This window comes from Artibeus jamaicensis, unplaced genomic scaffold (assembly GCF_021234435.1).
Source record: "Artibeus jamaicensis isolate MK-2021 breed Jamaican fruit bat unplaced genomic scaffold, CSHL_Jam_final scaffold_369, whole genome shotgun sequence".
NCBI lineage: Eukaryota > Metazoa > Chordata > Mammalia > Chiroptera > Phyllostomidae > Artibeus > Artibeus jamaicensis.
Window position 1 is genome coordinate 1,489,646 of NW_026522042.1, and position 23,604 is coordinate 1,513,249.

The 23,604-nt window shown below is 57.3% G+C and overlaps 1 protein-coding gene across 2 annotated transcripts in view; it reads left to right on the forward strand.

Annotated features, from left to right (window-relative positions):
* PLPP1 (phospholipid phosphatase 1) overlaps positions 1-23,604 on the forward strand; it is a 50,137-nt gene that overhangs the window by 23,858 nt on the left and 2,675 nt on the right. Inside the window, exons 2-4 of one of the 2 annotated variants that reach the window (XM_037145136.2) lie at positions 654-808; positions 15,738-16,018; positions 21,748-21,805. In XM_037145136.2, the coding sequence (XP_037001031.2) occupies positions 654-808; positions 15,738-16,018; positions 21,748-21,805 (494 nt within the window). Of the gene's footprint in view, positions 1-653; positions 809-10,957; positions 11,110-15,737; positions 16,019-21,747; positions 21,806-23,604 lie in introns of both variants that reach the window. The other variant, XM_037145137.2, reaches the window with a different exon arrangement.

A 23,604-nucleotide genomic window follows, 5' to 3' on the forward strand; every position in this document is an offset into this window, starting at 1 on the left:
CGTTATTTGATTTCTCTTTGCACTTTCATTTTGTCTGGGTGGAAAATTTCAAATGAAAACTATTCCTGCTTCACTCGTTAAAGTGACTTTGGAGGCTTGCCAGGGCCAATGAAAACTGTTTTTAATTTGTCTTCTTTCTGTTTTTATTATCGAATATTCTTATGGTTTCTATCGTTTTCTAATTCCTTTATTTAAATTTTAATGTGAAACAATTTTATATCTTTCCCCTCCTTAACTATATTATATTTGGCTGTTACGACGTTAAAATTATTAAGTGTGTTTAGTGAGTTTCTCTTTTTTTTTCTTGAATATACTTAAGATATTAAGCAATCCAATTAAAAATGAATCAGTCACACAATGTGAAATGCAAAACCGTGCTGTTTTCCCAACTGTATTTCCCCCGGGCCGGTTTTTCTCTACTCCCGTATTGTACAGAGCGCCTCTGAGCTCAGAGGTCAGTGCAAGGAAGGGCATTGGCACTGGCAGGGCGGGGCTGCCGGCGGCTCACCCTGGGCGCCTGGGGAGTGCTGACCCTCTCCCAGAAAGGGAAAGATGTGTAAGATTTGATTTGCCACCCCCCCCCCCAGCAAGCTTGACTCCTAGTGACGTGACTCCAATGTAACCATGTGTGTCTTTTTCCGCTTCCCCAACAGCTTCCATGCCTATGGCTGTTCTAAATTTGGGCCAAATATATCCATTTCAGAGAGGCTTTTTCTGTCATGACAGCAGCATCCAGTACCCGTTCCATGACGGTACCATCACATCCACTGTCCTCGCCGTGGTGGGGCTTGGTTTACCCATTTTCTCTGTAAGTAAACGCCTGCGCAGGCGGCCATGGGTGTGCTGTGCCGGAGGTGGAGGATGCGGTGGGGTGGGGTGAGTCCTCAGCGCCCGCCACTGGCGTGGACGTGCTGAGCGGGTGCCGGAGGCGCCTGCCTGCGGTTCCAACCAGGGGCAGCTTCTCCAGCTAAAGGGGATGCCCCCCAGAGTAACGGGGGGTCATCCCGAAGAGTTACGGAACGGTTACTCTGGCACGGAAGGGCTCACGTAAGTCACTCGGACCAGCTCTTTTCAGCGAGTGAAGACACTTGCTACGCCCAGTGAGCTATTGTGTGCTTGGTAAATAATGTAAAGCGAAGGTTGTGCTGGTATCATCATGTCGTTAAGTGGAACTCGAGGCCACCATGAAGGAGACGGGTTTTATCCATCAAACCTGAGAAGACAGCTCTGCAGAAAGGCTGTGAGCAGGTGCGCAGAGCGAGTCCACAGGTGCCTGGCACGGTGTCACTGCTTCCTGGTGGCCCTGCCCTTCCGCGGTCCCAGTCTGCAGGGTTGCTTTGGGTTTCGTTGCTTTAGGTAACGTTTCACCAGTAGGTTCATAGGATGTTGTCTTAACCTACTTCCTTTATCCTTGGCGCTGACTCCCAGCCAAGCCAAACTGAGCCTGCGGTGTGACTCGGAAATGGAGGACAAGGAGCCCAGAGAAGACTCGGCCCCTCGAGGGCTTGGGGGCGCGGCCGGCCTGCTGTGCTTCTCCTCGGCCCGGCCCCTGCCAGCTGTCTTCCCCCGGGAGAGAGTCAGCTTAACATTCTTGTCTCAGCAAACTCGGCCGCCTCATTTCCACAGCAGGGCGGGCAGGTCCTTCCTTTCCCTGTTTTGCCCCCAAATTGTCTCTGAATAATAACCCGACCCTGCGGACTCCTAGTTCACAGTCTGTTGTCTGTAGCAGAGTTTTCCTGGTCGTGGGCACCGTGTCCTGACGGTGAAGGCAGCTTGTGGTTTGTGAGGTTCCACGGTCTAAGTGTTTTCATCTGTAGTACATACATTCTAATTTGAGTGTAACCACTTGCATAGGAGTAAAAAGGGAGAAAAATCTGGGATTTGATTTTAGACACTATTTACTCTTTTCCTAAGAAGTGAGCGCTTCCACTGTAACTGGTAGCTTCTCTTCCAGCTGGTGAACCGGTGCAGACGCCCAGGCCCGCCCTGTAGGAAGCAAGGCAAAAGAAAAGTTAAATTATAAAAAGAATACATATTTATTAATGGATTTAAAGGTATCTGTTACAAAGGGACAAGGAAGAAGTCACCCTTAGTTCTACTACTTGAAGACAACTACTGTTCTGATATTATTTCTTTTAGTTGGGCAGTTTTTTATATCATTATGAGTGTACTGCAAATTCAGTTTTATGCCTTGTCTTCTTACAACAAGTATTTTTGAGTTATTATAAACACAAAAACAGCTGAAACTAAGAAAAACACCAACTTCTGGTCCAGATGGCGGCATGGGTAGACGCTGCCCTCGCCTCCTCCCACAACCGCGTCAGAATGACGACTGAACGACAGGGCAGCCACCGTGCGGGGCCGCCTGGGGTCGGGCTGCTTGAAGCCCGACAGCTGCAGCGTTAAAGAGGCCGCCGCAGCGGTGCCGTAGAAGGGTAGAGACACAAAACAGGGCAACCAGCCCCACACCCACGCGTGCAGGAGAGTTGGGAGGGACATCTTGGCTGTGGAGGGGCCCCCTGAGGAGCAAGGGATCCCAGCCCACACCGGGCCCCCCAGGGTTCCAGGGCCAGGAAGAGAAACCCTGGTAACTTCTGGCTGTAAAGACCCGCGGGGATCGATGCTGAGGAGGATGGAAGCTTCCGGAGTCCCAGGCCGTTCCCTTTAAAGAGCCCACGCACAGACTCACTTGGACTCACTGCCTCCGCTCCATCTACTGCAGCGGCAGCAGCTTGAGAGGCACCAGAGACACAGGGAGGGACCGAGTTGCCCAGCACCAGGGTGAGAGCTGAGGCGGGGGCAGCTTTCCCCCAGACGGGAGCGCAGGCCGGGGCTCCTCCTCCTCGGATGAGCCTCCTGACCCAGCGCTGGCAGACAGGCGCCACATCTGAGTCTCCATCAACCTGTTCACCCGCCCTGGGGGTTCCCCGAGGCCCCGCCCGCTCAACTTCCAGGCCCACCCATGTGGTCTCCAGTGGCAGGAAGGCCTGCCATCACGCAGGCGCCCCCCGGCTCCGGCGCTGACCACCACCGACTCTGTGGGCTCAAGGCAGCGACACCACCCGTAGTTCGCCTGTCAGCTGCAGTGTGAGTGTCCCCAGGCACCGCACTTGGCCCAGTGGGCCGCGCCTCCAGGAGTGCCCATGACCCCTCCCCCCCCAGCCTGCCCTCGCCTCAGGGGCCTGCTGCAGTCTGGGGGCTTCTTGCTTAGACAGGGCTGTGCAGGCCCAGCAAGGTCAAGGTCGAAGCCTATGTGAGAAGAGGACTCAGAGGAGCCCAACTAAAATCTGGTTGAAGAGAGGCTGTGACGGTTCATGTCGTCGATGATGAACTCCGTCCTCAGCCTGTGTCGTGTGTGCCGGTGTTGGCCCGGGGTCGGGGACTCTGTGAACACGTGTCAGTGTGTAGCACGCTTGCACCTGAAGTTCACTCAGGAAGCCCTGCCGCGTCGCCGCTATTGGAGGTGACCTCCGCTCCCGGGCGCGCGCCGTTCCTGTTTCCATTCGACGTGGCTGCTGTGCTGCCTTTGCCACGTTCCACCCCAGTGGGCACAAGGTGACAAGCTCCATGGGGTCCCAGTGGGCCGTCTGCTCACCATCATGTCCTGAGTGCCTGCCGACCGCAGTGCTGGGCATGTAACAGGTGCTTAATAAATACAGAAGGAAAGGTGAACTGGAACACACATCCGATAAAGGATTTGTATCCAAAATATGAAAAGAGCTTTTGAAACTCAACAATTAGAAACCACACAGCCCAACAAAAAGTGGGGGACGATCGGACAGACAGACACCTCACCAAAGATACACAGGGGCAGGTAAGCACATGCAAAGGTGCCCAATGGCAGGTACTCTGCCCAAAGGCAGGTACGCTGTAGGGAATTGTAAGTTAATCCAGTGATGAGGCGCTACTGCCACTCACCGATCAGAGTGGCTAAAATCCGAAACACTGACAACAGCAAGTGCTGACGCGGGCGTGGGGCAGCAGCAGGCCTCACTCCTTCCTGGTGGGGGCGGCCCTTTGGAAGACAGTCTGGCGGTGTCTGTCAGAAGTGACACAGGGCCAGCATGTGTGCCCGCAGTCGTGCTCGCAGCCACTGACCCAGGCGAGCTGGACACTGACTTCCACCCAGACGGCAACCCGTGGTGTTTCCTGCGCTTTATTCTCCATCACCGAAACTTGCACGCTGCTGCGGTGCCCTTCGCTTGGTGATGGATAAACTGTGGTCCATCTGGATGTTGGGGCATCACTTGGCACTAAAAGGAATTGAGCTATCGAGCCATGAAAGGACAGGGAGGAACTTGAAATGCCTGTTGCCAAGTGGAAGAAGCCAGTCTGAAAAGGCGTCACACCGTGTGATTCCGGCTCTGTGCCATCCTGGAAAAGGCAGAACCATGGAGACAGGGACAGGCCAGTGGTGGCTGGGGGTCAGCAGGGGGACTGAGGAGGGACAGGACGTGGGTCACAGAGGACTTAGAGGACTGTCGGTGTGGCCCTGGAATGGCAGACGCAGGGTGGTGCTTGTCAGGACCCCCAGGCTGGTGCTCCAGCGAGAGCCCGGGCTCCCCACTCACAAAAGGTGTTCACAGTGGGCAGCGATGGGTGGAGGTTGTGAGGTGGAATTGGTCTTTTACTTTTGGCACAGTTTTTTAAGTAAACCTAAGGCTTTTTAAAAATAAAGTATTAATTTTTGAAAATTAGGAAAAGTTTGCTCCTGAAGTCTGGTGAGATGTCAGCGTGCTTTGTGTGAATAGCGGTCGTTAAGGTGACTGCAAGTGGTCCTCACGGTGGGTGAGTGGTCACACATTCGTTGCTGGAGATTAGATTACCTCATCAGGTGTGAAAAGTAAAGTTTCAAGGCTGTGATTCATGTAATTTATTTATTCATGAACTCATTTTACAAGGGTGTTTGTTTTTACCTGTGACTGTGGGTTCTTACTAAAGGAGAGGAAGACAAAAGGGATTGATCGTTTAGTAACTAGAACACACCTTTCATTTAGAGACGTAATCTTGCACAATAGCGCTTACAAATTCAGTGCCAGTTTTCAGTTTTATAATGGAAAACAACAAACAAGGAACCAAAATATTGTGGCACTTAACAGCCCCATAGTTAGGAAAATACAGGCGTGGGAGGTAGTTACGTAAGGGGCCATTGCTGTTTAAAGTTTTATTGTGCAATAGCCCTTTAATACACTGAGCACTTTTTGGGTTTCTGAGTAACAGTAGGTTAAACTCAGAAGCATCTTTTAACAGTGAAGATTTTATCTGAATACAGGCTCATAGTCGATTATCCATCCAAACTCGGAGTCAGAAAAGTGGAGTTTTGAAAGGGCAAGCAGTTTATTTCTGTGCCTTGTGTGGCGCCCTCCGGGGAGCCCAGGGTAGCAGCCCATCGGGAGACACGAGTGCGCACTCGGCCGCCTGGGACCCATCAGGGTGGGGGGCCAGTACAGGCAGGCCGTCCCTCCCTTTGGCCAGGGCCGTGTGCCACTCGCGGAGCTGGGCTCGGGCTCGGCACCGAGTGCTCTGAAAGAACCAGGGTTTTGAAGGCTTTGGGTCTTAGAATAGGGGGTTACGGGCCTTCGAGTGAAAGCTGATTTAGGATTATTTAACTGCTTATTCATGGAACGTGGTTGCTTTACACAGATACTAGAAAACCCCGTCCCTGCTCTGTGTCCAGGAGGGGACCGCTGGTTAGAAGTGTGAGCTGAGAACTGGGGGGCAGGGGCTGCAGGAAGCAAGCGGCCCAGGGACTGGAGTGCCGCCTTCGTTGGCAGTGTGCGGGCGAGCAGAGACAGTGTCCTGGGAGGGAGCCACTCAGGGGACAGTCTGTGTCCTTGTCGCTGCCAGCAGCTTGGGTTGCTGGTCTGGCTTTCTGCAAAATCACTCAATATTCTGATGTAGCCAGAGTCCTCTGGGCTCCATCTTTAACTAAGAATTTGAGAAAACTCTCTGCCATTTCTGCCAACTGTCCTTAAGCTTTCACGTCTAGAAGGAAGTGAGACTGGGCCTCGGGAACGGCCTCGTGCTTCCTGCTCTCCGTGGACTGGAGTTCTCTGTCACTGGGGACACAGAACTTTCTCTGGCTTTACTGCTGTTTCTGGGCTGGGCCGAGAGCGCTGGGTGAGGGCGGGGGTCCGCTCTGGGGTCTTGCCCTCTGTGGGGTTGCCGTGCGCAGGGGTCGCGGCTGGACCGGAGCAGCGGGGAGCAGCGCTGGTCATCGGCTCTCTTCCCCGGTGGAACACTCGGCAGCTTCAGGGCGCCATGCACCAGCCGTGCATTTGGTTAGGTGTGCACATGTGTCCAGCACACGTGTTGTTGCACTTGGGTGTTCATCTGTTAGTCTCACATACCTGAACGTGTCCTTTGAGAAGAGACCAGCACTTGAGAGGAAGAAAAATCAGATTTCTGTCAGGTAACCTCTCTGCACCGGTAGGCAGGGAGGCAGACCCCAGGCTGCCTGTCTGCGGGCCCCCAGGGAGAGCTGGGGGCAGGGGAGGGGCAGTTTGCTGGGAAAGGCATTTACTTTGTTCTCTGTGGAGTTTTGCTTGTTCCTTGGAAAACGTTACGAAGCGGGTGCTCGTTGCCGAGTCTGGGATTGCGCACCCGGGGTGAGTGGAGGGCAGTGTGGGAGGCTGGTGGGTGTTCCCGGGCAAGTCCACCGCCCTCGGTTGTCCCTGCTCCTGCTGCCTGTCCCTCGCTGACCTGGGCGAGGAGTGGCCTCCTGTGGAAGCAGTGAGTCCCGTGAGCTGTTTGTTTCGGTTTTCTCCTGTGGGGGGTGAATGCAGTGGGTCTGGGGGGGAGATGAGCTCGGGGCCCGGTGGGAGTGCAGCGTGGAGAGTGCCTGTCCGGGGGGGTTTCTGAGTCCTGCTCGGGACTCTTTGGGTTGACAGTTGGGATGGCCTGGCGCCAGTCACTTACTCCGTCCCCGTGTGTTTCTCTTAACTGTGAAGTGGGGGCTTTATGGTTTTATCAGAAATCAGGAGACGGGTGTGTGTTCCCTCGATGTGAGTGCCACACTGTCTCCGTCTGCCCTTGTTCTGAAGGAGAGGTCACGGATGCAGCCACCCGCTTGGCCTGGATCCCTCCCCCGGTCCTCTCGGCATCCGCCTCCCTTTCCCGGTGACCTACAGCCCGCCCCGGCCGTGGCCCTGGCTGCTGCTGCTGCACCCTATGGCGTAGTGGCCTCCACAGGACTCTTTCAGTGACGAGCTGGTCCCCCCCCCCCCCGCGCCAGTGTCCCAGGGAGTCCTCAGTTCCCTTAACTCTGCTACGTTAAAGCCCTGTCCTTTCTCTGTCCCCGCCACTGGCCGCTCATGGTCTTACCCTGGGCCGCGTGGTATCCGACAGCCGTCTTCCTGCAAACAGCTCCTGTTAATGACCCGCAGTTTCCAGGTTGTGGAATCCAGTGGTCTCCATCTTATGTGGTCACTCAGCAGCGTTTAAAAACATGCAAAAACTTTTTCTTTTGACATCGTTTTAGACTCACACAGAAGTTGCAAAAATAGTTCTGAGTTCCCCTTCCCCATCGTCCAGCTTCCCCCAACATTAGAGTCTCAGTTGACTGGTGAGATTGTCCGTGTCACTGACAGAGACGCAGACCCATACAGACGCCCCCGGTGTTTACAGTTGTGTGCATGTGTGTGTGTGTGTGCGTGTGCGTGGTTCTGGGGGTTCAGCACATGTCGAGCTCGTGCATCCATGCCCCCAGCCAGGGTCCGGCGCTGTGCGTGGGCCCTGGGGCACCGCCCTGTGCAGCCTCTTCAGAGCCTCACAGCCCCAGACAGACCCTGTCCCAGCGGCCCTGTCCCAGCGACCCTGCGCTCCTCGCCGGCTCTGTGATTTCGTCGGGGTGTCGATCAGATGGATTCGTGCAGTTTGTGTCCTTTGGAACCGGCTTCCTAAAAGCTGCTGTGTCCTGATCTGCCACGATGCTGCGTGTGTCAGCAGTTGGCTGGGTTCATTGTCGGCATTTCACTGTGTGGACGTGTCACAGCTGGTCCGTTGGGTCCTTCAGTGTTTACACTGACAAGTGAAGCTCATGAGAGGTGACCCCCAGGCTCGGGGTAGATGTGACTCCATTTCTCCAAGGTGCGTGCCTGGCAGCCGCATCACTGGGCGCGTCGGCGAGCGCCGATCTCCGGAGGCTGCGCCGCTCACTTCCCCTGCGCGGCGCTGGTGCGTGTGTGTCCGCGAGCTCACAGGTGTGCAGGGACAGCCCAGGGCTGGGAGTCGCTCCCTGCAGTGGCTGCCGACCTGGCGTGGCGCCCACGCGTCCTCTCTGGCCAAGCACCGTTCAGGGCTGTTGCTCACTGATTCCTTTTTTTTTTACTGTGGAGTTTAGAAAGGTCTTCATACACTCTGGATAAATAAAGTTTTTTGTTGAACATGTGATTTGCAAGTATATTTTTTTTCAGTCTGTTGCTTGTCTTTTCATTCTCCGGTGTATCTGTTGAGAGCATTAAGTTTTTAATTTTGATGAACCAAGTTTGGGTTTTTTTTTTAATAGATGAGAAATATTTTTTGCTCAGAGAAGTTGAGCCATTTGCACATGATCCTACACCCAGGAAGTAACAAGGCGGGTTTCCAACAGGATGAATCATGTTTATTGATATATATATATATATGTATATATATTTGGTAGAGTGTGTTTTCGGTGTTATATCTAAGAGGTTTGGGGGTTGTTGTGGGGTTTTTTGGCATAACCCTATTTCAAGACTTTTTTTCTATTTTCTTCTAAAAGTTTTACGCTTTTTGTGTTGTACTCGTCTCTGTGGTCCGTTTGTGTTAAGTTTTGTATAGCGTGTGAGGTTGGGGTTGAGGTGCATTTGTGTCTGTATGTACAGCTGTGTGTGTGGGGGGGGGACAGTTGTTCCAACATCATTTGCCGGAAAGCTCTCCTGTCCTGTGGAACTGTCTGCTGCCCACTGATGCCCGTGTGTCCCCTCCCTCCTGGCCACGCGGTTACTCACCGCTGCAGCTGGGGACTGGGTGGTAGGGCCGACGCCGAGTGGCTGGAAACCGAGTGAGGCACTGACAAACCGTGGCTGTATTTTCCTCAAACCCTCCGGGGCTGTGACCCCTCCCACCTCACTCTTGTTCAGAACTGTCGGGGCTGTTTCCACGTGAGCTGTGGCGTCCGCGTGGCTGCGAACAGCCTGGCGGGGATCTGTGAGGACCTTACAGCAGCCGCGCACCCTTCGCAGGGAGCCGCCCTCCGTCCACGCCTGTCCTCAGGCCACGGATCCTCCGCCTGGAGTTTCGGGGGATCAGAAACACCCTAACACTGGATTCCGGCGATGGCTGCGCGAGTCCATGCATTTTGTGCTTAGAAGAGGGAGTGAAAATGAACTCTGTCCGAGTGTTCAGAGAAACACTGTGTGACGGGGACAGGTGCTGACCGATGAGAAGGGGTCATTTTCGAGACGTGCTCTTGCAGGTGAAGGAAATGTGCTCAGTTTGGATTTAACAAAAGAGCCACTCGAGTGTCCGAGTGGCCTGTGGGGCTCCGTGGAGCAGCCGAGAGCAGTGCGGGTCCCTGGCACTCTGGCGTGGTGGCAGGGAGACCGAGCAGGACGGCTGCTGGCTCGGGGTCGGGTACACCTGCCCGGACAGAGCCGCCCGCGTGTCTCCAGACGGCCCGGTGGGGGCTTGTGGGGGCGGCTTTGCCCTCAAGTCCCCGTCCCCCCCCCCCGGTCCACCAAGGATGAAAGTAACACTACCAAGACATGATCTGCCTGGGCAGGAGCTGTGGCCAGTTTCTCAGGGGAGACAAAGGCCCCAAGCCCCTTGCTCCAGGGCCTTTTATTGGGTTGTAATACACAGGAACACAGGGCAGCAAGGATCAAACAGTGGATAACATTTCAAAGGAATCTGAGGGCTTAGTCTGAGTCAGAATCTGTCAGGAAGAGTTTTAGGGTTTCCTGCTCGGACCCTTAACATATGAATGAAAGCACTCCTAGCAGAGCAGATTTCACAGGTTTATCAGGAAGTCTTTGGGATGCCAGATTCTCCCCCCCCCGTCCCGTCCCCACCCCCCCACACGCTCTAGCTAGGCAAGGAGCTGCACCCCTCCCCTTCAGGTGTTCAGGCTTAAGGGGATTAGAGCCAGGAAGCACTTCTCCCAGAGGACACGGGACTCGGGCTTTGTCAAAGCTGGAGCACGAGAGTCCATTGCTCCCTCTTTGTTGCAGCCCCCTGAGTCCTTCCATGAAGGCCTCCCAAGTGATCGAGTCTGACTTAGGTTGCCCCCCACCGTGAGGAGTCTTACCCATCATCAACTTCCGACCAAGCTTTGGGGGCAGGGAGAGGACACTGAGACAGCGTCCCCTCCCAGAGACAAGCTTTTTGTCTCCTGTGGCTCCCATTCAAAGATCGCTCACTCATCCTTAGCCATGGGGGGCAGTTACAACTTCCGAAATCAGACAGAGTGGTCCCCAATGGGGGCTTTCTGCTCAGCTGGGGCCTCGCGCACAACGGTACTGGTCGGTGTGCTGCAGGCGGGTGGACGGGCCAGACCCGTGGGGCAGAGGGGAGCCGTCCACCCGTGGTGGTAAACGGAGGACACGGGGCAGAGCACTGTCTCCCTTTCGGAAGCAGAGTCCGTGAGCGTGGGTTTGAACCCAGTGCGGGAAGCCCTGTGATGGGCTGGCAAGCACGGGAAGGGGTTTCTTGTTCTCTCTGAAATCCACGTAGTGTGTTTGGGCAGAGACACCGGGAGGAAGGCGGTCTCGGGTCGGCTGGTCAGTGGAGGCCTCGGAAGTGCTGTGTCCTGCAGAAACGCGATCACGCCCCGCACCGCAGCCTCTAACTTCTGCTGCCTGCACCGCTGCTGTCCTCCCCGCGCGTGCTCCGGGCCACTGTCGCAGGCAGTGCCTCCGTACGCCCGGCCTCGGGGGCGATTGCTGCCGGTGCCCAGCCACCCCCCGTTAATGCCGCTCTTGTCTGTTCCTTTCGCTAGCCGGGTTGCCCTGTGCAATCCTGACGTCCAGGCATGCCCCCTTCCAGCGAGGATGGTTCTGTAGTGACGAGTCCATCAAGTACCCTTTCCGAGAAGACACCATCCCCTATGCCTTACTGGGTGGAATAGTCATTCCGCTCAGTGTTATCGTTGTAAGTTGCATCCACTTTTCTCAGATTTTCACTCTTTGGTCAGTTGGCTGATTTTTTGTGCTAACCTGTCAATGATTAAATGCATAGCCCTGTGAAGCAGTGTGTGTTTCTTAACCTTTAATCGAAGGCATTATCTGATCGAGGTAATTTCCACTGTCGTAGGCAGGGCTGGAAGAACTCACTGACTGTGTGCAGGTGTATCTTAGTTGAAAGCAGAAACTACAGTCCTGCCCAGATGGGCCAACCAAACAATGACATCGTTTGGTCCGTTTGGGAGTTAATCTAAACAACAGACACTTCTCAATTCAGCAGTTTAATGTCTCGTTCAAGAAGGGTCACAGCTCCTCGCAGCACTGAAGGTCGCTCAGCTCATCATTTGTGGGACATGATCAATAAAAGAAGCCTCTGCTGCACAGACATTCGCTTCATGAGACTGAGGTCCTTGGAGGCAGAGGCGGCCCCTTGCCCTTCCTGGTGGCCCTGTGGCCATGCGGCCTGGTGTGGGGCCCGCGTGGGGGCGGGGGCCGAGTGGCTTGCAGCTACATCGGCGACTCCTGCACGAGGGCGAAGAGCTAAGAGACCAGCGACCCCTTTCATCTGGACGGGTCTTTGCACGGAGTTTTCACCACCAAAGATAAAGCCACGCCCACTGAGGTCGCTTCTTGGACCTCGGGGAGAATGTCGGTAGGTGAGGTGTGGTCGCCCATGCCAAACATTCCTGCGGTGAAGGCAGAATCTGTTCCGAAGTTAAGAAAAAACTCTTCCATCTGATGGGACAATTTTGACTTTTGAGAGGTTCAGTAGGGTGAAGGGGGGCTGGAGGTGTCAGGGAGGGGCGGGAACACACCAGTGAGCCGGCCACTCTTGGGAAGGTGGTCCTGAGCGGGGGGAGACTGACAGTGACCGCAGCTGTGGGGACAGCGTGGAGACGCGGGGGTCCCACGGCAGATGGCGGGGAGTGCTGTGGTACTCGGGTTTCGAGGGGCTGAGCCACACCGGCCTAGGTAACTGTTAGCTTGGATCTTCAGAAACATTCCGGCCACTCCCCCAAACATTATCTTCAGCTCTTAAATGATTTATTCCACCTTTAGAACTGGAGTGAGTGACATGTGCCAGGCACCCAGCCCGAGACTCAGCCACAGGTCAGGCTACTTATGTGCGGCGGCCACCAAAGGCTGAGGGTGGGCACGAATGGCCCAGTAGGCAGGAGAAGATGTTCACATGAAACAAAACACGCCTTCCTGAGTAGGTGAGACAGACAGATCCCTACTTCTAGTTTGGAAGAGTTGTTGGGGGGGGGCCAAAAAGTTTGTTTTATTCCCCATAAGATGACTGTAGTAGTGTTTAGTTGTCTTCAACTTCATTCAAAACAATTTTGTTAGATTGTATTGTGACAGCTGTCATATCAGCCTGCATTAAAAAACTTATCAAAAGCAGTGAATTTTTGCGTAGCGATTTTACTATTGAAGATGGAAATAAATATGCAACATTTTAGGCACACAAGTTCTGTCCAGAGGAAGTGCAGCCATTGTTAACAAGAACGGTTTGTGTGACATCGGTGTGACCTGGCAGCCAAGGAGGGATGCGCCTGTGTCAGCAATGACGCCCTCACCACGCTCGTCGGGGCGGCAGGGGCCCCTGAGGGAGCACACGCTCTGTGTGGCAGTCGCAGTCAAAATGTCCGAGGGACAAGTCTGTGTCAGATTTTGCGTTGAGCTGAGCACTGCTCCGCAGAAACTGGGCAATTCTGAAGGCTTTCAGGGACAACGCAGCCAGTGTGGCGCCCGTGAAAGTGTGTCACGCAGGCGGCAGAGACGGTCGAGACTCGGGAGAGTGACCCCCCGCCTGGGAGGCCTGCAGCAGACGGAGCACCTGAGAATGGCGAGCGTGTGTGGGCTGCCGTCAGCCAGGACCTCTGGCTCTTTCTGAAGCCAGAATCACCTTCGAAAGAGAAGAGATTTCAGACCATCGGTGCGATTCAGGAAAGTGTGGCGGGGCAGCTGACGGCGATTCCAACAAAGGGTTTCGCAGAGGAGAGTGCACAGTGAGAGCTGTGTGAGGTCCCAAGGCGCCTGCTTTGAAGGGGACCGTGGCGGTGGCGTCCTGTGTGCCATGTTCCTCGCGTCTGCCATCTTCTTCAGCAGACGTCTCTGTCTTCACACGTGGCTGAGTGCTTTCTGGACGGACCTCACAGTGCCCTTTGTCACTTCAGGAAAGGCAAAAACGCACCCAAAGTGCGGAAAGCTGTGCACGGTGTGTGGAGAAGGTGCTGCCACTGACCACACGTGTCAGAAGTGGCTGGTGAGCTTCATGCTGTAGATTCCTCGCTGGACAATGCTCCACCGTCGCTGGACCAGGTGAAGTCGGTAGTGGTCAAATCAAGACAGTAATTGGGAACAGTCAACGCTGTACCACACAGGAGAGAGCCGGCACACTCAGAATATCCAGATCATGACCTGGCTGGTGTGGCTCAGTGGATTGAGCCACAGGCCTGCAAACCAAGGGATCGCGGCTCAGTTCCCAGTCAGGGCACATGCCTGGGTTGCAGGCCAGTTCCTAGCAGGGGACCCACGAGAGGCAACCATGCATTGATATTTCTCTCCTTCTCTCCTTCCCTTCCCCTCTAAAGATAAATAAATAAAATCTTAAAAAAAAAAAAAATCCAGATCAGCAGAGGTACTGGTGAAAATGAAAAAGGTCTCTTATTTTACGGGGAAAGCTACACGGGCTCCGTGGCCGACCCAGCACCGAGCCCTTCTCCCTGGTCTGTTCCTCTCGGTGAAGAGGGAGCACGAGTGAAACACCACGTGAGCTGACGTAGCGCCTGTCGGTGAACATCGTCCCACCGACCCCGCGTTAAGGGTGTTGCAGCTGCTGCTGCTGTGGATCCGCTTTCACTCCGCACCCAGCGCTTCCCACATTCCTGGTCAGCGGATTCTTTGTTCGGTGGCAAGAATCAGGGTCCTTAATAACGATGACGGTGACTAGGAAGACGGATTGAACGCTTGTTTCCGGAGAAGACTCGATTGTTTACCCAAGGACAGCGGAGATGTGGGTGTTTTAGCTGTTCAAACTGTGATGGCTCAGTAGACGTAGTATTTTGAATTACCAACGGTCCACTCCAATAGCGACACATCAGAGAAATTCTTTCCTGCTGCTGATCTCTCGGAGCGGGAAGGCCCAAGTGGCCTGGGACGAGCCTGCAGACCCGAAGGAACTCCAGGCCCCGGCGGCCGGGGGGAGCCCCACGCAACATCCAGGAGGCCTGTGGTCCCCCATCCTGGGAGCCCTGCTCTCCGAAAGGGGTCGGATCAAGTCGAGTGCGGGGAGGGCCGAAGGGAAGAATCCGCTTCTGTGGGGCTGAATGTGTTTAAATGGGGGGCACTTGCCCTTTACACAAGGGGCGGCGTCTTCAGCTAAATCGCGCGGACCCCCTGCTCTGCTGGGTCGCCCTGTGCGCTCGTAGTAAACTGCAGGGCAGGGGCTTCTGCAGAGTTCACAGTCTCACTGTCAGAGTGACGACATTCTCATGGAACCTTGGGGGCCGCTGAGCCAGGTGAGGAGAGGGTTTTTCGTATCAGGGTCTTCAAACCCTTTTCGTGAGGCAGCCACTTATCTCACCTGTGGTGAGGCTCACAGGTGAGGCCCATGGACCCCCGCTGAGTGGGAATACTCACGTGCTTTGTAAAACTTCAAGGGAGCCGTTTTTTAGTAAAAAGCAGCAGCAAAATGAGTATGTATGTTAAGTGAACCTTGGTGAGTTACCTCCCACCTCAGAATAAAATGGCAGGCAGACTCGTGTTCAGGGGGTTACTTTGGTCTCAGGCTGCTAGAGTGGCTGATTTTACCAGCAAATGTGATGTTTATGACGCTGCCATTCAGTATTTTTACGTTTCTCAGGGCAGTAGCCTGTGCACTTGGGAGTGTTTGGAAGCCTTTCTCTGCCTTTAACCTCACCGCACCGCTGCAAGGTGGTGCGCCTGCCGGCTGGGCCCCGGGAAGACTCACTCCGCTCCTGCAGAGCCCGCGGCAGCCTGGAGGACAGCGGCACCGCGATGTCTTCCTGCAGGAGAGGTCTCCAGGCCCCTGGGAGGCAGGACCGGGGCCCTGCCAGCTGACCTCCGCCCTCTGCCCTCGGCCTCTGAGCGGGACCCGGCCTGGACGTTGGAGTTCTCCTGCGCACACTCTCAACCTGCTCCTGCGGCGGACGTCTCTGTCCTGAGGAGCGCCGGCCAGAAGTGAAGACTGTCGGGGCCCATGGAGGGGGCGCTCCAGCTGGAGAGGCTCCTGTTCTCTGGACAGACCCCATTTTTGTCCACAGCGCACGGCTGGCTACTTACTGAAGCTACTTTATTTCAGTGCAAGGAAGGAAAGGAGGCCGCACTGTTTTAGACAGACTGCGGAGTTGCTTGGGCCGGGCCATTGCTTTGTAAGGAGTGCCCACCACTGACCTGACCCCTTTTTCGTGGTTTAGCCTCCTCGAGCTGGTCTCCATTTGCAGGGGGAAGACAGGGAGGGCTGTTTTTAAAATAGAGACTGTCACTGTGACTTACCACTTTCTCTTCTGCTTACAGTGTTGGTCCCAGTGCCCGGCTGCTGCTGTGACGGTCTCTCTGTTTCCTTTTCAGATGGTTGTCGGAGAAACCGTGTCTGTCTACTGTAACCTCTTGCACTCGAACTCCTTCATCAGGAACAACTACGTGGCCACTGTTTACAAGGCTGTGGGCACGTTCCTGTTCGGCGCGGCTGCGAGCCAGTCCCTGACCGATATCGCCAAGTACTCCATAGGCCGGCTGCGGCCTCACTTCCTGGATGTCTGCGACCCGGACTGGTCGAAAATCAACTGCACCGACGGCTACATCGAAAACTACGTGTGTCGGGGGAACGCGCAGAAAGTGAAGGAGGGCAGGTGCGTGGCGGGCGCGGGTGCCCTTCGCTGGCTTGGGTTGCGCGCGGGTCTTTTCCGGCAGCTCCACGTGGAAGGTGAAGAGCACTTCCTGTTTCACAGAAGGACCGGAGCCTGGGCTTTCTCCCGACTTCCGTGCCCTGGCACAGGCCGCCTGGGTCCTCACGGTCACCGTGCAGGGGGGCTGCCCGGCCCCCATGACCGCCTGTCTGACACCCCCTCGACTGCAGGGTCCTGGGGTCCAGAGTCCCCACCCTTCCCGGCAGCCCACCCCCTTTCCTCCACAGCCAGGTCCTCATGCGCCCATCAGAAAGCAGTTGTGAAGTTGGAATGCGTGCCCTTCTCTGTAGCTTCCGAGTGAACGCTCTGACTGCTCAGGGCGTTCGGGGCTGTGCCCTTCGGGTGTGGCCCTGCAGCTCGCGGGACGGCAGGCCCCACGGAGGACATGCCCGTGTGGCTCGAAGGTGACGGCGTGGCAGGGGGAGCTGGCCTTCTCGGCTGCTTGGCTTCCCCCGTGCCCTGTGTGTGGACTGGCAGCTGGGCCATCCGCGGGCTCGGAAGTGCAGGAGCAGCCACCGGGGTGAGCCCGTGGCTCGGGTGGTGTGTTCACTGCACACTGTGCCGTGCTCCCTCCAGGAGCACTTGAACGTGACTGCGTCCATCTGCAGTGCGGGGTCACGGAGCTCAGTCGTAGCCGGGGTCGGCAGGCGTCCTGAGGGGCCAGAGAGTAAAGACTGTAGGCCCGTGGGCCGTGCGGTCTGTTCGACGTCTCCGCACGTTCGCGGCTGTGCAGGAAGAATCAGCCACAGACAGGCTTCGAACGAGAGGGCCGGCTCCGCGGGAACGAGGCACGCACAGCGACCACGCCGGCTCGGGCTGCGGTGCAGCTGCCCTCAGGCAGGCTGCCTGCTGGCGTCCGTCAGACCCTCTGTGCGTCTGTGGATCTTCTAGAAACACGTTTTGTCAGGTCCTTAGGAGGGTGGGATCTCTGACTCCGGTTCTCGAAATACCGTCGTTCTTTCTTTTCCATCGCCTTCGCTTCATTTCTTTTGTGACCCTGCTGCTCTGTGTGTGGGCACATATTCATGTGCTGTATTTTCTGCTCTGTGTGCCCTTGTTGGTATGAAATGTCCGTCTGTCTCTAGGGATACTCTTGGCCTTCAGTCTGTTTTGTCTGATGTTAACACCTCGCCATTCCAGTTCTCGGGTGCTTATTGTCTGGGCAGTACGTATTTCCCGTAAGTAAACCTTTCGGTTTATTTGAAACTCTGACTTCCAAATGTCTTCATCGGGCACTTCGGAGAACGTAGGCTGGTCTCGTCTCTTCTTTCTAACCCAGTCGGCCACACCTGCCTTTTCACCACTGTGCACCAGTTTGCACACGGTGCCATCACCCACGTGGGCTCGGGGCGGCCGAGTTGCCGCTGTTTTCCGTTCGTCTCGTTTCTTCACACTGAGGTGTAGTCGACATTCAGCCTTATGTTGGTTTTAGGTGCAGTTCTTTTCTCTTTTTAAATTTCCGTTCCTCCTGCATTGCTTTCTTCTGTATTGAACATCACACAAGTATTCGGTAGTTTGACATTTTCAGTGTTCCGACATTCTGTCTAAATTTCTCGGTCAGTTTTTGGTGTCTCCCTAGGGGTTACGTCTACCTCTATCACAGTCTGTACCCAGTCGGTGTGGACTCCCAAGGGGGAGGCGGCCCTTTCTCACACAGTGGGGCTCGGCGCTGTCGCTGTACCACGTCTGTGGGCGTCACGGACTCAGCACAGCGGTGCCGTTCTGCTTGCTCGTGCCTGGTGCTGACACAGACGCCCGTCGAGGGAGTAGAGCGCAGCCGTCTGCGCCAATGAGGAGGCTCCGTGACTCCCGGGGCAAGTCAGTCTCCGGGCAGCAGGGGACACGTCCCCGTGCCCAGGCCCGGGGCCCGGGGATCGGCCAGGCCTGGTGCGGTTTTAGCCTGAAGAAGTTTCCTTAGCACTTCTGCGGCTCCAGCAACAGACGCTCAGCCGTGCGCACCCGCAGCGTCTTCACTCTGCCCTCCCCCTTCAGGGGCGGCTGTGCTGCCTGCGGGCGGCCCATGGCGGCGTGAGCTGCCCACGGCGGGCCGCCCCCTGCAGCAGCCCAGGTCCCCTGCACGTCACCTCCTGGCTGCTCTTGGGCTGCGGGCGGCGCGGGCCCATCTCCGTTCCTGCCGCCTGCCCGGGGGTGTTGAGCTCCTTGGCGTTTCCCACTGTCTGAGTCTCAGCACCTTCTACCAGGCACCGTGTCCACGCCTCTGACAGCATCTGCCCCGCGTCCCCCACAGGAGACAGGCAGGACTCTCGTGCCTGCCCCCACGCCGAGGCATCGAGGGAGGCCGCCGTGGCGATCAGGGTTTGCCTCTGTGCGTGGACCTTTGCTCGGGATCTTCCTGCGATGACGGACCCCGTTGAGAGGTGTTTCCCTCCACAGGCCATTCGCACGGAGCGAGGGACGGCGTGACGTCTCAGACGGGGGGAAGGAGTTACGTTTTTCAGTCCGCATGTCGTCTTCCCTCCCCTTCCTCGAGCGTCCGACTCACCCAGTGTGCGTGCTGTTCGTCCGATTGTCCTTCTGCTCTGCACACTCAGGGTTCATGCCCGTCACCCCGTGAGTTTCCCCACCAGCGACAAGCAGCTGTCCAGCCCAGGCCCCGTGGCAGGGGCAGGAGACACCTCCGCTGCAGCAGCGTGACTGTTGGAGCAGCGTGACTGTCTGGGCGACTCGGCGGCAGAGCCCTGTTGGATGTAATGGCCATGTCCAACGAGGGGACCTGCTGCTGGGCATTGGGGCCCTGAAGCGAGGAGAGTTGAGCAGGGAGAGGGCACGTGAGGAAGGCTCAGCGTCTTCCCAGATCGACGTGATTTCCACCAGTGTCCCCAGGAGGCAGGGGCGCTGCTGCACCGAGCTGTGTGGCCTGGTGCGTGGCTGTGGCTAAGTTTCTGTTGTGCCTGGCACATGGCTCGGTTGGACACGGACTTTCTATTACTTTTCCCTTAAATTTTAAAAAGGATGCCAAAAATGCAGAGCCTCTTCAGTGTAGAAATTGCCTGCAGTTTACTGGGGTCGCGGTGTGACCACGTCTCAGTGTGTGAGCCCCCAGAGCCGAGTCCTGAAGCCTGACTGGGGTGTGGGAGCCTGGATGAGTCACGTGTTAGCCATGCGTGAGTCAGCACCCCTCTCAGGCCAGGTGCCCCCTACAGTTCTGGTTTTTGGTCTTGATTTTCTCCCATTTCTCCTCGTATTTTCTTTGTCCCCCCACCACCCTGCGCCTCCTGCACACGTGCCTGCTGTCCACTGACACTGATGCCACAGCGCTTTTCTGGGCTCCGTCTGCGTGGCCGCAGCGTGCCGGGCACAGAGGCGAGGGCGTCATGGACACTTCCTGCCCACAGCATCTGGGGAGCGGCTGCTGGCTGTTCACCACGGCACCCGGAGCTCACGTCAGCTCCGAGGGCCTGCGTGGGCAGCAGTGGGGACGCCTGCCCGCTGTGCGCAGCGTCGCTCTCAGGTCTGGGAGGACGAGGCTCCTGCGCTCCGGCTTCTCTGTAGACCCGCCAGGCCAGTGGGTCTCCAGAGTCACCTGAAGACTTTGGTCCAGCAGGTGCCTGGGCGTCTTCCTCAGGTGTTTGTTTCAGAGGAGGGGGTGGGGCTTGGGAATTTGTTTATGTGACAAGTTCCCAGAGGCAGCTGCTGCCACTGCTGGTGTCCAGGCAGTGGTGCCCCACCCAGACGGCAGGGCCTCGCCCTCGCCGGCCACCTGCTGTCCCAGGGCGTGGGAGCTGGTGCCGGCCGCCCGGCAGGTGCCCTGAAGGCTGGGCACAGCCGGCTGGTCTGTTCGGGACCATATGGTGTAGCACCTGTGGCACCTTTGAGAGACTCTCACGCCCCTTTTTCTGGCCTTTGTTTTGGTGACATTGGTTTGGGCGTGAGTCCATGTTCCCGGTCACTGGCGGGCACTGGTCTTGGGCTGAATGAGTCCGGCGTCCAATCAAAGTTGTTTCTTCTTGGATCACGGCAGCTCTGCACTTGGATGTTTAACTGCAGTATTTTTGGTTGAAGGCAAGAAACATTTTCCTTTTCAAATTGATTCCTGGTTTATTCCAGTATTTAAACAAATTTTAAAGTGTAGTAAAGTTACCCTTTTTGTTCTCTCTCTAATGCAACTCACATGCAGGTGGACACACCTGGAGTTGAGGGCGTGTCTCTGCAGCAGCCGGAACCCGCTTTCACCCGGCGGCTGGCTGTGGCCCTGGGCCCTCGGCCGGGCCTGCCCGAGCACAGGCCAGTGCCTCCCTCCAGGCCCGGGGCTGGCCCTGCTGCGCTTCTCCGTCAGCCCTGGGGCCGTGCGGACGTGTCCTCGTGCGGAGTGCAAGGGTGGGCGGGGCTCGGGGCCCCTTCACTATGCAAAAGGACGGGCCCTGTAAGTGCAGTTGGAACGAAGGTGACTTCAGGGCCAGCCCCTCTTTCCAAGTCCTGTCCTGGGTGTCAGCTCTGACACTGGTTGTTGCTGGGGCCCTTGGGCCCATGTGGCTCTCATTTGAGCCTCACAGGACACGGGACTCCAGGGGAGGGCTCGTTGAAACGCATCTCATCGCAGGGCCTCAGCCCCGGGACTTTGACCAGCGGGTTGGGGCAGGCCCGGAGGTGGGGGCTGCTCGTCTGAGGCCACCTGCACACGTCACACATTCCCGACAGGCCTCCGCCGTTGCATCCTGGACTCTGTGCCTTCTGTCCCATGGTCTTTGTCTGATTCTGATCACAGGTGCACATGGTTTCATTCTGCCCATCCATGTGTCTTAGCCTTTCTTCTGCACCTGTACCCTTGGTCTCTTCAGGTTTACCTTCCATTTCGTTCCCCCTTGACTGTGTTCTTCTTTTACTTACATTCAAGTTATAACACAGGCACCAGCTACTGAAGATCTCTGTTCCTTCTCCAAATCTGTCTGGTCAGTTTGGATTCTCTGGCTCCCCCCCCCCCCCGCCTGTAGCGCCTGCAGGGTGTGCTGGGCCCGCGGTCTCAGAGGGTCACGGTCGTTTGCTTCACCTGCGGGCTCAGACCGGGGCAGCCTGGCACGTTCACCGTGCTCGCTGACGTCGGAGCACACGCTCGGGCACCCGGGACTCTCACCGGTGAGGAGTCTAGTCTCGGGAGCCGGCAAACCAAGCTGTTCCATTTCCCAAGTGCCGCAGCACTGGGTTTGCGCGCGTGTTCACTTTTAGGTGGGGGTGTGGCAGGTGCTTGAGGAGCACGAGGCCCGGAGAGAGGACTCACCTGGGACAGGAGCGTCAGGCATGGTTTTCAAACGTGATGCTCACACAAACACGCTCGATCGGGCGAGTCAGTGGAGAGACGTGTGCCCGTTGGGAGTGCCAGGACGCCACTGTCTTCAGTTCGTAGAATGAACTTCTCTCTTTAAGAAGTGGCCCACTTCCGAGTGCTCCGGAGGAGTCGTTGCACCCAGCCGGCGAGCACCAGCCCCGAGGTTGCCACCACTCACACGTGTGTGATGTGGCCGGGCCATCTGTGCGGGCTGCGGCCGAGTGGGTGGCACCGCACTCAGGGATGTGCGGCCCACCCCGGCAGCTCCGCACAGGGCCTGCCACACCGGTGCACGCCCGTCCCTCGGCCCCCGTGGCCCCCGCGGCCCCCGCCGAGGGACGGGGAGCGGAGCCGAGTGCCGTTCCGGACGCCTGTCCTCTCTCCCCAGGTTGTCCTTCTACTCGGGCCACTCCTCCTTCTCCATGTACAGCCTGCTGTTCGTAGCGGTGAGTACTGGTGGGGGTGGGGTCGCACGCTCGCCTCTGTTCGTCCCTGCCCCCGCCCCGTCAGCTGCGAGGCTCGGTCGCTGGGCCTGCCACCGTGCAGGCAGGCGCAGGGGAGAGGGGACGCCCATGTCTGTCCAGCCAGGCTCAACTGATTCAGAGTCCTGTGTCCTTCCCCGAGGGGCTGCCCCCCGGGCCTGTGGGGCAGAGCAGTGGCAGAGTGGGGGCCCAGGACAGACAGGCAGCCTCTCCTTGGGAAGCAGGCCTTTGCAGCGGCCAGGGCTCGCAGGGCCTGCGCACACCTGTCCCCTGGGGTACGAGACAGCTTGTGGGGCCCCCACAGGTCCCACTGAAGACCCAGGCAGGGGGCCGGAGTCCCCTCTGCAGGTGTTCTGTGGGGCTGCATCCTCCCTGGGCTGTGGGAGAGGCCTCCGGCTTATTGAACGCACAGGCAGCTGCTGTGGCTTCTCGTGGCCCAGGTTCTGTTTCTCTCCGCTGCCCCAGACTTGCGTGGTGGGACCGGTCAGGTGTCCCCCGGGGGGCTGGGGGCTGCCCCAGGTCCGGCTGTCCCTACGACCCTGAGGCCTGCCAGGCCGTGTGCGGAGAACGAGGGATGAGTGTGGCTGGGGGGGGGGGGTGCTGGCATTACGGCTCACACAGGGGCTACAGGGCCCGATCCCACTCCATCCCGTGTCCTCACGCTGTGTGAGGTGATCAGAACGGGGTGGCCAGGATGTCTGGGAACAGACGGGCTACAATTTTTGTCTCACTTTTTCAGTGGGGTTTTATGTAGCTGTGTTTTTGTCCAACTTTGTCATTGCCGGGCACCCCCACCGCATTGGGATCCCATCAACCGCTGAGCGAGTGATGCTCGGAAGCCCACCCTGTGTAATAGGCAGAAGAGACTGCTGGGAGTTAATTAGGTCTCGCTGGGCAGAATTTAAAGTCAGTTTTATCAGAATCTTGCTTTGTTTGAAAAACCACATTCCAGAAGCTGGAAGAGCATAGAAACTGCAGGTGGGCTGTATAAAAGTCAGGTCCGCGCCAGAGCCCGCACAGGGAGCTGGTGCGGCTGCTTCGCGGTTCCTGGAAATCGCCAGTGCTGGTCCTGCGTTCGTCTCGGCCGCGGCGCCTGGGGCTGCCTCCTAGACACAGCCCCCAAGCGGCTGCAGCTGGGCTGCGGGAGATGTGCTGCCCTGCAGGGGCTGACTGCCCTGCGCCACTCCGGCCCCCCGCGTCCCAGATCCCACTGGGAGAGCCAGCCGTCTCTCCAGAGGGGACCCCAGGGGCTTCTGCTGGTGCGTGGCGGGGGCTGGGGCAACTGGGAAAGGCCTGCAGTTGCTGAGACTTGAATGTCGGGCGATGTGTCCCAGACGGGTTTGTGGCTCTGAGACCTCACCAGGCAGCTCTGCTGGCCTGTCCCTCACTCCATCTGGCCCTTCTTCACGAGGGACTCAGAGTCTGAGGTCGGTGCTTGACCACGGAGGAGGGGCGTGGCTACCCTGTCACAGGGGCGCTGCCCAGTCCCCCAGGCTCCTGTCCCTGGGCCCTTGCTGGCCATGCCGGTTCCTGGGCCCCCCCGGAGACTAGGTGGGGTGGGGGCAGCCCGTCTCTGCAAGGAAAACGGGCTGCCGTGACTTGGACCCACCGGCTTTACTTCTGAGGAACAGCGGTCTCAGGTGTGCCCTCCTCCCAGCTGGCCACTGCCTGCCCCCCCACTGCCCTCTGGCCCTCGGCCGGCAGAGCCTGCTCTGCGGCTGTTGGTGCAACCGAATCGGAGGCTCCTGCTCAGGGCCTCGTGT